Source organism: Perca fluviatilis, chromosome 9 (genome assembly GCF_010015445.1).
Source record: "Perca fluviatilis chromosome 9, GENO_Pfluv_1.0, whole genome shotgun sequence".
Lineage (NCBI taxonomy): Eukaryota > Metazoa > Chordata > Actinopteri > Perciformes > Percidae > Perca > Perca fluviatilis.
This window is the reverse complement of record NC_053120.1, coordinates 25968872-25984494: the sequence shown is the minus strand read 5'-3', so window position 1 is coordinate 25984494 and position 15623 is coordinate 25968872. Positions and strand designations below refer to the sequence as shown.

The following is a 15623-nucleotide window of genomic DNA, read 5'->3' as shown; positions in this document are numbered from 1 at the left end:
ATTCGCTGACTTAAACTCAACTGGCTTTGTTCGTCAGGTTAAGTTCCGATACAGCAGTTCTAGTTCGGATACGTCTCGACGCTTCTCGCGCGTGGAGCGCTGATCCGGGAAGTAGATCTCAGGTCAACCTCCGTGAATATCTGACATCACATTTGGAAAAGGCAAAAACTGGTCGCAGGTGAGCGCCTTCCTCCTCCGAGAGGCCTCCGCCTGGGAGATGATCAGGCATGGCTTCGTCTTAACAGTCGGCTCGATGGACTAGCACGTGGGTCAGTGAGCAGACAAAACTAAAAAATGTGGTCTTTTTTTTTTTTTTTTTTTTTTAAAGACACTGTAAATACTATTTTAACATAATTAGAAAAAGGGGACAATGGTGGTAACTTAGGAGATATCAGATCTGTTGATCATGTTTTAAAGTTAAAGATGGAAAAAAAAGCCTGCCGACCCCCCCCCTCCCCCTCGTCGTCTGCATCATCTTACAATTACAGGATCTTCTGAAGCGTGATGAAGGGCAGAGCTGGCAATCAACTCTTCAGATAACTTTGAATAATTCTATTTGCTACAAACGCCATCATGACCTCAACTGGAGAGACAACCAATTAAGAGCTAAATCTAGTTTTTTTTTGACCGATACATTATGATGATATAACTAAAAAGGACCACACGCTGTAACCGATGAACGTGCACGGCCGTTCGTCACGGCCCGAGTGAGGACCGCGCTCAAAAGAAAATCTACAGCTCAAGAGTGACTGGAAACTTTCAAACATACGCACAAACCTGCGTCCGACTGTGTGCATTTAAGATGCCTCTGCTTGATTTAACCAATAGTGATATCTGCACAGCTTTAAAAAAAAAGAAAGAAAAATAATTAATGCCAACAGAATGACAATTAGATGGGCAAGGCAGCTTCTGAATAAAATACTGGCTGACATTCAAGATGTGAGGACAGAAAAAGAGAGACAGCTTTTTAAGTACTGATATTGAGGAGTGTAAAACAGACTCATTCCCCCCAATTTAAGTGTCAAAAATAAATAAAAAGAAAGAAGAAAAAAACGGAGAAATAACTTCCAACGTCATAACCATTCGATTCAGCATGTGGGGAAAACTGATGCATCATTTCTTTACTAAAAAAACAAAAACAAAAAACATGAGTTGCATTTGGCATACAATCTGCAGTTTTCATCTCCGTGTCCCCAAGAAAGTAGCAGAGTCTCCATGTTTGACTCGTTCAGACCTCTGTGCACTATAAGCAGGGTGGGCTGTTGAGAAAAACAAAAGCCACACAGAACCTATTTTTCTTAATGCACTGTAACTACACAGACGGGCCTGGCCACTCTAGGCACACCCCATCTTCCAAAAAAAGAAATGAGAAAAAAAAAAAAAAAAAAAAAAAGATTGCGTGTCCTGCTTAGTCCTCATTAGAGCCTTTGGCCCCAATGAGTGGAATACTCCTTTCATGGCGTCTTCCATGACAACTTTTTATTTATTTTTTTAGCACAGGCAGAATCCAGAGTTTTCCTTTATCTGCTTGGTTTCCAGAGACAACAGGGAAACAATGTCTACTAACTACTTTTAAAGTTGCTGTTGATCGTACTCGGCAATAAGTCTCTTTATATGTGCCAGTTTGTTGTGTAGATATTCACAGCGGTTCTTCTCTTGGCTATAGTTTGGATTAGTCTGCAAGGGACATGAACGAGAGTCACAATCTGATCATCTGCTAACGTACATTAAGCCATCAATATCTGATAGAGCAGGACTTCAAACTTACCTTTTTTATTTTATGATACTCTTGAAGTATCTGATTGTGGATTGTCTGTGGAGAGAACACACACACACACACACACACACACACACACACACACACACACACACACACACACACACACACACACACACACACACACACACACACACACACACAAAAAGGATAAGGGATATGAATAAAACTTGAAGGCCATCTTGCTAGTTAAGAATATTTTCTAACAAAAATAGCAGATTTGTGTGCGTGCTTTTTTTAAAAAAAAATACAAAAAAAAAGAAGTTGTCTGTGCCTTGATGGAGCTGTTTGAGCTCATTGTCCAGCACAGTGAACTGCCGGGTGATGCCCTCTATCCGAGCATGCAGACCCCGGTACTCGCTGTACTCTGCGTTGAAATCGTTTTTATACCTCTGACGTTGCTCCGGAGAGCCGATCACCGTGTACTTCCTGGGATGGAAATAAGAGAAAGTTACTTTGGGAGAAAGTCACACAGTATACTGTACGTAGAAAGTCAACACTGGCACGCCAGTGAGAGGAACAATGGTTATTACAGGGAGACTTAATGAGAGGTACCGACTTTTTTTTTTTTTTTTAAGAAGAAAAGGTTTTTTTTTAAAGTCTAAAACGGTGTTAAATACTCACACTAAATAGTCTGCCACCTCAGGTGATGACGTAGGAATACTGGTACTGTTGCACATCCCATTTAGATCTGAAAACAGAGTCACACAGTTAGAAAAGGGAATTCATCTGAATAAGTTATGTTTGTTGCGTCTCTGCCTGAAAGAGAGAAAAACAACTGGAAAGGCAACACCACAAAAGGATCATTATTTATAATTAGTTATTGTTTCCATCATTAATTCTCTTTAGATACTATCTGTCAGTTGGACTCACAGGCGTGTATTTAAGGTTATTGAAGGCATAAAGCTAAACAGTTTAAATCGGTGAGTCACATACTGGCTACATGACACATCACCTACTCCTAGTGATGACTAACTGGTGTCCATCCACATATGAAAGTACTACTTTTATTCAGAAAGCTCTTACCTGATGCAAGAGCTGTGAAACTGAATGTAGTAAATAAGACAATTTGTGCAGAAGAATGGTGTGTGTTTTTGTTCCTCTCACCTGTGCTTTTGTGTGGAATACTGTTGCTTGTGAGGTTTCCTGGGCTCATCCCACAGGCTCGGTTAGGCTCAGGCACACGCTCCCCACGACTCTTCCTCTCCTTCGCTTGCGCCCTCTCTCTCACCCTCTCCTTATCTTTGCTCTTCTCCTTGTCTTTATGCTTTTTTGACTTCTTCCTGGACTTGTTGTTGAAGGATGAAGGACTCTTGTCCCGAGGGCCGTCGGCGCCCGTGTGCCCAGGAGAGGACGTGCCGATGCTGGGCGCGGTGAGCATCGTCGAGCCCAAGAACAACGAAGGAGGCTGGCCGAGCCTCTCGGACACAGCGGTTTCCTGAGAGTCACAATCTCTCCCGTTGTGGCTGGAGTCATTGCTGACATCCGACAGTGCTTCGAAAGGACGAGGGATGTCCAGCACGGGGAGCTGCTGGGAGCTGGACGTCAAGCCGCCGTCTGACATAGAAACCGCCACGCCTGCCTGCGCTTCACCTGCCTGCGCTCCACCTGCCTCCCCTCTCCCGTTGGAGGAGCTGAGCTTGCCATTAACTGGGGCTGTTGCAGCTTTGCTGGCGAGATGCGATATCCTGGGCTTTTTGTTGGCAAGAGGGTCGATGAAGTCCGCAGGGGGCCGTTTCTGGCAAAGAAAATAGCAGTTTTAGTAGCAGAACCTGAAATGGGATTCAATATGAATTCAATTCACCTCAGGAGAGAGCAAGAAAAAAATGCAATCATGGTCTGAGCAAACAAAAATGGTTTGAAGAGAGGATGACAAGGGAGTGTACAGAGAAGAGGATCTAGTACGAGCAGATAGATGGAGAAAAGAACACTGAGAAATAAAGAGCAGCACTGAGAACAGAACGGCCTTTATTTTATTTTTTTTAAACAATGCCAGGGATTAAATTACAGACTAGAATTACAGGTCCTGTTAGACCCAGTCCACACTAATGTCTTTGGGAGTGGCTGACCCAATCACTGTGTGTTGGCTATCCCAACAGGATACTTTGGGGTTCTGTAACAGCAGAACCAGTGAAGAGTTCCGTTTGGGTCTTAAAGAAGACTATTTCCACACTTTATGGGTCATCTTCCTACACTTTTATTTATTTATTTTTTTACACCCAAAAACTGCTATATAACAACACTGCAGAGCGGAAAAAAACAACGCTGTAATATAGTGCAGACAGGGAAAACAAGGCCAAATTTCTGTGATCCTGGCGAGCATGAGGCGGCAGAACAAAGTGGGACCTAACAAAAGATGAAGATGGAGAGATTTTAGATTTGACTTCTGTATTCCAGTGTAAACGGGAAAACGTTTTCGAAAAAGCTAGTTATTTTTGCATTTATCGGTTTTTGTGTGGACATGGTCTCGCCCTGTTTGCCTTGCAGCTCTCCCTGATCCATCCCTCACCTATCTGAGGTTTACCCACAGCTCTTTACCTGCTGTGGTGCGCTCTTTTTATACCAATGAATCTAAAAGAGAGCCTGGGGTACTGTTTGCTTGTGTTTGTGTACTGTGTTTACTGAGGGAGGGAGTGGAAAGGAAGGGCCATACATAGAGGTGTCTGAGGTGAGAAGAATCTTAGAGGAAGGAGCTATTAATATAAACCGAGCAGCTCCTCCTTCCTCTACCTAATGGAAGTGCAAACAATGGGTAATCTCGGGAGTGTGGGCTGACCTAAAAACAGAGCGGCAGGACAAGAAATATTAAAAATTGAATTATGCAATGAGTTTCACTAAAATAAGATGTACCATGGGGGCCATTTGGTTTCATAACAAAGCTTTGGTACACATGCAAAACTGTGTATATTTTATTTTAAAAGGTTCTTGAAGAGCTCAAAACAACAATTGGTTAAATAATTCTGTTCAACTGGAAACAGTTAAGAAAACACGTACTGCAAATGAAATTCACTGAAAAGACAAGAGAGGAAACCGAAATCCGTTTAGAGGGAGCCAGATGATTTAGAAAAACCCTCCATGGTAAAGAGCAGAAACCAGCAGACTGCAGGGACAGCCCAGTTAGCAGGCTGCGGGTAGAAAAGGTGGAAAAGTTCCCCTACCATTTCTACCGGATCAACTGGAAAAGCTGAAGGCATACAGGCTCTGGTTAAAGATGAGCTATGCAGAGTGTGTTTACACTCTACTGAATTAACATCAAGCAGTTTGAAAGCTCAGTAACCTATTAGAAATTACTAATAAAATTATGAAATAAATGCAAAATATTTTTTTTCAATAGCCCAAAAAGTACTTGAAAGACGTTCACATTACACGATTGAGAGCAGAGTGGAAACTTAGGGATAAAAGCAAATGTGTGTGGAAGGGAGAGAAAGGTAGAAGAGCAAACGGGAAGCTTACCTGAGATGGCGAGCTGCTGGCCAGCTCTTTGGGCGGGCTCTCCAGCGGAGGGGCAGAGCTGTTCTGGGCCTGGTTCTGTTTTCTAAGAGTGAACACATGCATGTATGAACAAATGCACACAATCCAAAAAATAAAAATAAAAAATTGGTGTCATTTCTGCAGAATCTAAACTAAACTGCATACCAGCGCTGCAGGAACACTACTTTGTCTGTCCAACTACCTGTTGAGGTACACAGCCTTTCCATCTGCACTAATGCAGCAACGTCCGAGCCTTCAGCTACAGTATATCTGACTGGTGGCGCTTACTGGTTCTTACTGGTTTGACCAACACATCAGAAGCTAAAGCCATCATGTCCATTTGTGCCCTTTGAGCTTGAGAATACTCGAGCAAAAAGTACAAACTCCATAGCTGCCATTTCCTCAGTGACAAGCCAATTCTACAGAATCATAAAGGACATTTAAAAACAAGTGACAACTGTTGCTTTGTGAAGCTGAGAGGGTAGCCATGACAACAGAGCAAATAAGGGCCTACTTGACAGAGCAGCACTTTATCATAAGCACACACTTCGTGTTCAAAAATGGACAGAAAAAAAAAAAACTTCAATCATTAAATTTGTTTACCAGTTTCCTAGTCCAATTCTGCTGTATTTTCTTTTCTACAGAAGAGTAGTCATCTCACAGACATTTAGCAATTTTGGCAGCTAGTTGAAAGTGGCATGACACTCAACATTGACAGAGAGAAAGCCAGAGAGACAGAATATGGTGCTGCAGCGCACTTTGGGTATGGATGTTTGGGAGGTTTACCAGACAATACGCACAGTACGAAGTTAACTACGTGTTTTTTTCCGATGGGATCAGGGACATATTGCACTACTTGTTTCCATACCACTTGTACTTGTGTACTTTCATACCACTCGATCCCTGACCTCACCTCACTCGGTCTTTACACCTGTATTATGAGCCAAGAACCATCTTCGTGCCACGTGTGAACAGAGCCTCAGATTGATTATGATGCACTAAACTCGGACCTCATTATGTACCAGAATAATCTGTCGAACAGCAGAAGTGTCAAAACAAAAGATTGGTGCCAAATAACAGCTATCCAACTGAGATAAACAGTGCTTAACCAACTCTGCCAAGTCGTGGTTAATTCTCAGCATGACAACCATCCCGTTGAGCCAGTCTTGTTTTAAAACAGATGTACACACAGTGAAGAATTTATCATTAAAAGCGGAATTTCAGTATGCTTCCTTGATCAGACAGTTCTAGCTCTGGTTTAAAAGGTTTACTGCACAAACAAAGAAGCCACTGCCACAAACATGACATGTTAAAAAGCACTTTGTACATGCAGAGATGCTGCTGTCCCAGCTGATGACATTATCAGAAGGGGGCAGTTGGGTACACCAAGTCTAGTCAATTCCCCACCCTAGTTAAAATCAGAGAGAGGTGTGTGTGTGTGTGTGTGTGTGTGTGGGGGGGGGGACAGTCCGATAGACAAGCATGTGCTACGAGTGAGACAGCAGGCCGAAACGATATGGCTGAACCTTGGACGGGCGCCCCCTCACACACGAATCAGCATGTGCTGGAACACTGTTGAATCATGTGCGTTCCGGTCGTGTTGCTGTGCTACTCCTGCGTGACTGACTGCATTAGCTCAGAACTCTGGAGGAGCTGGGGAGGGTGAGGTGGTATTAGGTGGGAGGCTATTAGTCAGCTGATAAACTCACAAACCGAGCTCAAAGTATAGTTAAAAGTGAGACACACGGATAGGAAGCAAGTATGTGTGACTATGCATACAAAAATACACAGTGGCCAGAAATAAATGAAATCCAAGTACATAGTAATAAATAAATGCCAACTTTGGGATGGATGGATGGATGCATACATATGAATTTTAGTTCTCTATCAATGTAGATGAGAATAAAATACCAAAAATTAAAACACCTTTCAAAAACCCAATACAACATAAACATACCATAATGTTATGTCAGTAGCAGTATCAACACAAAGCAAACATGTTAGCTGCCTTAAGAGTTTACCCACAGGTAAAACCAAGCTCATCATGGAGAATAGGAGCTATTCTTGAGTCCACTACATAAACACAAACTGAGCACTGGAGCATTGCTGCCTGGTCTATATATAGCTAAGCTGGGAGCTTGCTTTTCCTTAGTGGCCCAGATCCTCAGAAACCAGATTTTTCCACTGGGAAGAGGGCCAGCAGCTCATGCTGTCAACAAATACAACACTTAGACAAAATTCAGTGGAGCACACAGAAAACTTCCTGTGGATGCACAGAAACACACCTGCCAGTGTAACAAATAGCACGGGTGGGCTTTACACAACCATACCTCATGCATTACATAATTTCAAGTGCACACAATTCAATCCAAGGCAGCCTTATATTTCCTTATCATATCTCATACACCACAATCTCCATTGGTTATGTACAAAGATATTAAAAAGGGAAATACTTTGCATACAGCTGTCAGTCCTTTAGAAGGCCATTTCTCTACAAAGCTTGGCAGCTCTACGATGCTCACATACCAGAGCCATCACCCTGTGGCCTCACCCTCGCCACAGTGTCAACACAACAACAAAACAAGGTGCTTTGCAATGTCACAAATCTATAAAACTTGACAACAGTCTACCCAGCTAAAGCAAACACAATGGAAGTCAATCTGATGTACCAAAGTCGCACGCAAAAAAAAAAAAAAAAAAATCTATCAATGCTACAATATTGTCTATTGTTGCTCAGAAGCTAAGGGACCGCGGGCTGCTGGTATGCTCTGTCACATACCTTGCCAAAAAACAAAACAAAGAACTGACCATTTATAGGACAGTAGACTGGACTGATATAAGTATGACTGATTTATAGTTGATGAGAATCATCATCAGAATAGGGTGATGTGTGGGTTTAAAGTGAGAGTTATCCACAACTCTGACGTACTTAAACAGGATTCTCTTAAGAAGCTGCTGGTCTCCTTCTGTGTAGCCTGGCCAGTCCTTCTGAATCTCCTTATACAAAAAGTCCTTCAATGTGAAGGTGTTGTCTTTCCCATTCAGGTTCGCCACCTAGGAAATGAGAAAGAGGCATGGGTAAGTCTACTTGCCTCTGCAGTTGGCGAGAGGCACCGGAGGGCAGTGTGTGTGTGTGTGTGTGTGTGTGTGTGTGTGTGTGTGTGTGTGTGTGTGTGTGTGTGTGTGTGTGAGACCTGTTGCAGGTGGCTATCCAGGGAGTCCTTGTCTAATGGCAAGAGGCCATCTTTCTGCAACCTCAGGATCAGCTCAGGCTTCTTGTAAGGCTTGAGGGCCAGCAGGTGTGTGAGGCGCTCCCGCAGCGGCCTGTGCTGAGCTGTGCCCTTCTTTAGCGTACTGCTAGAGATGATGACCGGCCGAGAGGTCCTCCGCAACGGGGCGACGTCCGAGAGGCCAGGTGCCGGTTTCCGGATCTGAACCTTCTTACCTGAGGTGTGGAGAAGTTACAGGCATTAGTAAGTTGGATAAGGAACAGTCTTGTCAGTGTGATCACAGGATTTTCTGTTAACACTGAAACCATTTTGTTTTCTCATTTTTCTATTTGATAATTGACAATTTTATTTCATACCAAATAGTTTTTAGGGTGGTCATTCTAAAGAAAAGATTTGTACAGTTTACTATAACTGACAATTTAAAAATAACAGGAGGAATTTAGTACTACAATCTAGCAGTGAAACCAGTGCCGGTAGAAAAGCACTCAAGTGACTTGTTGGCTGGCAGCCAATACTTGTTTGTTTTCTTAAGAAGAAAAAAATAGTAATCTCAGCCAGAAATATATTTAGGTCTGTCAACATCTTTTTATCTCAGTGACTGATAATGGCTGAGGAAGCTTGCAGAGGACTCCAAAAAGATGTATCATGTACTGATCTTTACTGCTGCCACCATCCACCCAAACTCACCTTTTCTTTACAAACATCAGCTATTATCACCGTCTCCCACTGAGACCTTTTTCAGGCGATTCTTGTGTTGCCTGCTACTGAGTCCGAAATACTGTTTGGCTCCACAGCACACACGGACTAGACATTTTTGACTCACTGCTGAACAGTGAATAGGCTTGCACTGGTTCTCTTTTTGCAGGCACCGAGGCAGGACTGCTGTGGTTTTCTACCGCGGCTGTAGCACGATGTGGTTTATTGTGCCGGTCAGAGACCAAATCAAGAAGCCAGAAAGTTGATGCCTTATGCCCAGGGACATTTCTGCCTCTGTGTGTTTGAATCACATACAGTATATGGGTTTAGAGAGAAAGGGGATCAGTGTGCAATGCATGTGGCGCATTTGCTAACCATTGAGGAAGCAACCACCATCAAATTCAATAAAGTCCTGGTTACAGATGAGGCATGCTGGCAGTGTGCTGGCCCTCTGCCATTCAGGCCCAGACCCAAACAACCTGTCTGGTGCGATGTGAACCCATTCACCAGCAGAGAAAAGCTACACAAACACATGGGCCATTTGGCGGTTTGCAGGGTACAGAAATTCTTCCAGTCTCTTGACCCGTTAACTCCCATCATCTTTATGGTGTTTAAATTGGAAATACCTCTTTTTCCCCATAAGCAGAGTTATTAAATACTGGTCTTTTCAGGTCCATGACTGAGAAAACGGACGGGTGCATATTTGGTGGCCTGCGTGAGTCTGTCCCAGGTTTCCTCACCTACGTATCTTCCCCCAGGCTTGATGACGATAGCACTCCTACTGCGAGTCTCCTCCTCGACCTGGGCCATATTTTCCCTGGCCTTCTGGTAGGAGTCATCTGTGGCACATACTGTAATCTTGTCCTGGATCCCACCCAAACAATCCAGCTGAATGCTCCCTTCACTGCCAAAACAAAGAGGAGATCGTGAGAGAGGAAGACAGGGATAAAGTGACCAGAAGCTTCAACTGAAAGAGAATGGAAAAGATTGGATGGGAATCTCTACTTATTTTGAATGTGCTACATGATTAGTTTGACAGTTATTCGCAATAGACAGGAAATAAACCTAGGTTATATTTTAGGGCATACCACTACAAGTTCATTCTCAGCATTTACCTTAAATCTCTCACTATTTGTAATAATCTATCCATTCACTGTGCATTCCTGCCCAGATGAGGTCCATTAAACACCCCTGAGGCCACAGCTATTATTATTTTCATTTTCCATCCAACAAGACTGACTTCCACATCAAATCCTATTTTTTCCTGACTTTCCAGCTCGCTTTGATTCCCCTCCGCGTCGATGAGGAATGGCAGAAAATGAGATGGTGCTGGCGCACTCAGTGGAAGCGGAGTCATTTGGGCTTTAGATTTGAACTCAAGGTTGATTAGGATCCAGTCAGGGATGTGGATAAACTCCACCTGACCCACTTGTTAAATATATTTTAAGAATAATGGGGTCAGAAACTTGACAGTCAGAGTGGCAGAAGATTCTTGTTGTTCCCCAGTCGGTTTCTCTACTTCCTTCCCCTTTGACACTAGCAAATGTTTGCATGTTAGGCCAGAGAAAGCGTGCAGAACAAGTTTAAAGGGCTCGATGCATAGAAGGGGATCGATCCACACCATAAGCAGGTGCCGTGGCGTTGCCACTGCTACGACACAGAGTCAACACACACCGCAAGAGCAAGTACTACAAATATTAAAGTTCATGTTTTTTTCTTAGCCTGCAGATAAAGCAAAAACAAAAACGCATGTGTTGCTTCTATTTTGAACAACTTTGTTCTCATTTTGCAACGGTGCACAATTTGCAAAAACTCAATTTAATAATTTTGGAAGAATTATTAGTAAAAAAGGTCAGTTTTGACTGGATTTTATCCCATGTTACTTAGCCCTATCACCCCTTCCCATTTGTTTTATTGAAAATAAAATAGGGCAAGTATATCATTTCCCAGTGTAATGCTAATACACCTCCAGATTGCATCTTTCCATTTTAGTAGCTGCTACTTGGAGCCAAAGTCCTGATTGTGTTCATCAGAGCGTCAGAGGATTGTTTATTCACCTCAGATCCTAACTATGTTAAACAAACAGATTGCCTACCTGGAAACACTCATTAGGTAACTTGGTCCAAACACTCTTGATTCAAATGCTCCCAACAACTAAATCGGTTACTGCAAAAGAAGAATTAGTTGCACATCTAACTAACTATAAAATCAAGAAACCTCCGTGTGTGTCTTTCAAATGTCATCCGGCACGCTGTTGTACGAGCCTCTGTACTTTGCGACTTTGTTGCGAGATTTAGCAACTTCACAGACCCCCTTAGCAACTTTTTAAAAAAGGGACTACCGACAAATCTAGTGACTTTCTCTAGAAGACACTCGCCAGTATTGTCTGGCGAGCATGAGGTCTTTCTCTCTTGCGGCCGCCACAGTGCCCTATCTCTGTCACTTCTGACTGAAGAGCAGCAGCGAGCCTACGCACAATGCAAGGCGCTGGCCTACTACATGACGCGCCTGACTGTGGTGGCCGCAAAAGGGATTGGCCAGCGCCTTGCATGGAAGCGCCGCCACCATCACTGTATGTGAATGGGTGAATGAGAGGCAAATTGTAAAGCGCTTTGTCCGCTAAGGTAGAAAGGCGCTATATAAAATGCAGCACATTTACCTTCTACCATTGGAGGAGTGATTCTCGAGAACGCTTTGAACGGGCACGCCACCCAACAATGCTGAAAGCAGCAATACTAGGAACCAAGTGTTTTAGAACTCTATTTTCTGTCACGTTTGTGATCATTTACACAATAAAGAAAAATAAATAAATACTGGGAACCAAGCAACTGGGCCATTCCGAACAGGCACACGCTCCAAACGGGCAATGCACTAGTTTGATAAAAAGAGGAGAGGAAGTGGGTGCGATTCAGTGTTTGCTTTCACCTGGTGATGTACTGCTGGATGCAGTCGAAGCTGCCCTGGGGGTTATCTCTGCCCACATTTGACAGATAGAAAGTAAACGTTTGCAGTTCACTGGAATTTTCTGACCGTGGTATTGAAATTTTCTGTTGAAGACAAAGAAGAAATACATGAACATATGAAATCAACATGAGATATCCCTGTTCTTAATTATTTGGTATAAGGCCTCATAGCGTTAAAATCCGTAGACTTGGACACCATTTTTATTTTTGATGTATTCAGTATTATAAACAAATGCCAGTGCTCTTTTCCTTAAAAACCTGGCTCTGACTAGGCAAAGCTGTGAGTGAGCACCAGGCATTTTCTTGCTGGCTTAAAAACAAAAAAAGAAGAAGAAATAAATCCTAAAAATCCACTGCCTTGCGTTCCTCCAGCTTATTTCTACTAGGATGGTCTGTTCACTGAAGAAGGATCCTAATTGCGTTCCCAACGTGGGATTGGAGGAACCGCAGGTAAATTACTACAGCAGTAGAACTATGATGGGTATTTCTGTAGTGTCTGGTCTTTGACACAGTTATGCACTTTTGTTCCACCCCCAGAATTGCCTTTTTTTTTTTTTTTTTTTTTTTTAAAAACAAGAGACTTAAGAGGAAGTGGAGTTAACCACTGTCAACTGACCTTTAATCAGACAGCTGCTGGACAATTTGTTTACATGGAGCAAATAATTAGACAAGTGATTACTGGGATGCAGATGCTGATAAAATACAGTTTGCACTTAGGCATTGGATGAAAATGGTTAACATGTTAATGCAGTGCAAATAAGGCATTTCAGTAATCTTCTTCGAGAGAAATGTGAAAGAGAGAGGGAGACACTAAAAAATAGCCTTGCTACTTGAGTCTACCTGATTCCACCTCACCCTATCATTAAGATGTGTAGTCATATGCATGCATTTGACAAGTCCTGAAGAGAAAACACCAGTTGAAAGTAGTTTAAGACTAATGGCAAGGCCAGCCAGGTAAGGTTTCCAGGAGGGCGTGGCAGGCTGACGACTTTCTCAGCTCAGTTTTCATGAGCATGAATTCAAGTGGTGTCACAAGGACTGGGCATCAGACTGCGCCATGGTAACAAAAGATGGATGTATTAGATGGTTTTGGATCCCCAGTAAAGATCCTCTTGACCAGTGAGCAGCTCATTGCCGCTGACCTAACCTAACCTAACCTAGAATAGAGGCTCAGCCTGGCTTCTTCGCCAGTGCTGGGACTGATATGCGGTCAGACTGTAGGCAGCTCTGTTCGGTTTACCAAATGTCCCAACACGTGAAGGCTGCAGGTGGCCGACTATAAATAAATACAATGTCCTATATTTGCCCTCCTGGAAGACCTGTGCTCTCAGTTATCCATAGTGCTTCAGTATAACATAACACACACACTGCCTCTGCTGCAGTCTACCTCATACAGATTAATTAATAACTGATACAATTTGAAAATACAACTATTATAGTATTAGTTTTACCTTTTATTACCATCATTATGATAATTACCTAACAATAACTAACACAGGATGAAGACCCTCCTACGCCAAAAGACTGTTGATGAATCTCAGAACCCATCGGCTATTGTCTGTTGACAAATTTGCTTATTTAAAAAAAAAGAAAAATAAATAAAAAAAGATTTATCTGCATTCATATGCAGAGGTCCGTTTATAGAGATAGCCTAAATGTCGACTGGATCAAAACACCTACAAGAAGAATTGACTCGGACTGTAACCAATGAGCAGCGCACGGAAGAGGAAGTCTTGGCCCGGATATCAGTTTTCCAGATATCCGCTGGCTACACCGGAACCCGAAAAATATTGGCTGTTGCCCCCAGAGGCCAAATCGTCACAAATCACAATGTGCATACACTCATTTTTACTCATGCGTGAAAAAGTACAGTTTCTAATGAAAATGGGTCATCAGGTGAAAGCTGACACTTTGTCTTTAGAGAGTGTTTTTTTTTCTAGTTTGTATTTACTATGCATCTAGACTACACAGCAGTATTTGTGCACTTTGAGAATTGCTCTTGCTGCAAGCTATTTAATGGCAAGTTATATGTATATAAAAAGGTAAGTTCTGATGTGATGTGTGAGATGTAACGTGTGTTCAATTTTGATGCTTGAAATGTTATGTCCACGTGTTTGTGTTTGTGAACCCTCTTCAAAAAACGAGATGGTGCATCTCAAGGGGTTTGACTGATACACAACGGGGATAATCTAACTGTGGATGCAGTAACTTTAAGCTTACATTCTTTTGTAAAAACTGCTTTTCCCCTCTTAGGAAGAACTAAAACCCCCTATGTTAAAATCTGTTTAACTCGCAAATTAAAAACCTTGCATGCAACAGCATTAGTTGAAGTGTTTATCAAAGCTTCATCGTATGTACACTCAAATTAGCAGTGTACATACAGCTACATATAGTGAATGAAATTAACCGGAGAATTCGAACACCACTACAAAATGGCGAACACACTATATAGTGCGCTATTTCCGTGATAGGGAACGGTTTCGAACACAGCTAGAGATAGAGGCCTGACACAAAGAGGACATCAAAGATGTTGGAAAGTGCTGATTGCTCCAAGTGCTTTGCTCATGTGGCCTCATTTTTTTCAGTTAAAAAGCAGAACAAACCGTAAAGATTGTGACGACCAGCTGACTCTTCTCTTCCTGCATAACATAACTAGTCAGCAGCAGTTAGCATTTATAATCCCAAATTTATTTTGGAAAGAAAAAACAAACAAGCCAATGCCAGCGCAAATTTCTTTACATATGTTCAGAATATGAATTCTGATTAAAATTGTAGCTGGCACTTAAAAGTTTAGCTTTGAGCCGGTGTGGTCAGTCTGTGGTCTTTGGCTTGTGGAGGACAAAAAGAAAAAAAATGAAAGATAAAGAGGAAACTAAATGGGCGACACAGCTGTGTTGACTAGCGCCAATGGTGCTGGTGGATACATCGCAAAATCTATGATGGATATTTAGCCACATCATGACACAACGCTGGCCCACACGCAGAAATACATGCTGTACATAATGACAGAAAGCTTGAAGCCACTTAAACAGCCAGAATGAAATGTGCAGGAGAAACGACAGCAAAGAGTGCATACAGGCTTCATCGACAATGTTGAGGTATTCCTGTGTCCTACATGTTGAATACAGCACACATAAATGTAGTCTTAAAATCTGAACCCAAACCTTTCTGGAAAAACCCCTTGCATTTTCGGTCTGTTTTTTTAGGTCTTGAAATGTTTTCCTTTCTAAATGATGAAAGAAACTTGTTATGTGTGTGCTCACTTTGTCAGAGCTCAGAGAGAGCTGTACCAGATGAATGAATATGGGATCTCATCGTGACAGCCAGGCCATTTGCTCTGTAATTTAGCCACTTTCACACTCCTGACTAGCATTCTGATCTCAACAGTAACAGATTTTCCTCCATGGTGGAGTTTGCTCTTTGCTGTATCAGTAAAATGCATGCCTTACTTTACTTTTTCAGCCAAAAAACACCAGGCCTACCATC

General features: G+C 42.5%; 1 protein-coding gene across 1 annotated transcript in view; it reads right to left on the bottom strand.

Annotated features, from left to right (window-relative positions):
• Nucleotides 1-616: 616 nt before the first annotated feature.
• Nucleotides 617-15623, bottom strand: part of ell (elongation factor RNA polymerase II) — a 32149-nt gene continuing 17142 nt past the window's right edge. Inside the window, exons 3-12 of the mRNA XM_039811384.1 lie at nucleotides 12100-12221; nucleotides 9915-10078; nucleotides 8443-8693; nucleotides 8178-8302; nucleotides 5231-5312; nucleotides 2885-3515; nucleotides 2402-2468; nucleotides 2029-2206; nucleotides 1769-1813; nucleotides 617-1677 (exon numbers count right to left, since the gene is read on the bottom strand). Coding sequence (XP_039667318.1) covers nucleotides 1573-1677; nucleotides 1769-1813; nucleotides 2029-2206; nucleotides 2402-2468; nucleotides 2885-3515; nucleotides 5231-5312; nucleotides 8178-8302; nucleotides 8443-8693; nucleotides 9915-10078; nucleotides 12100-12221 — 1770 coding nt within the window. The 3' untranslated portion in view covers nucleotides 617-1572. The remainder of the gene's footprint in view (nucleotides 1678-1768; nucleotides 1814-2028; nucleotides 2207-2401; nucleotides 2469-2884; nucleotides 3516-5230; nucleotides 5313-8177; nucleotides 8303-8442; nucleotides 8694-9914; nucleotides 10079-12099; nucleotides 12222-15623) is intronic.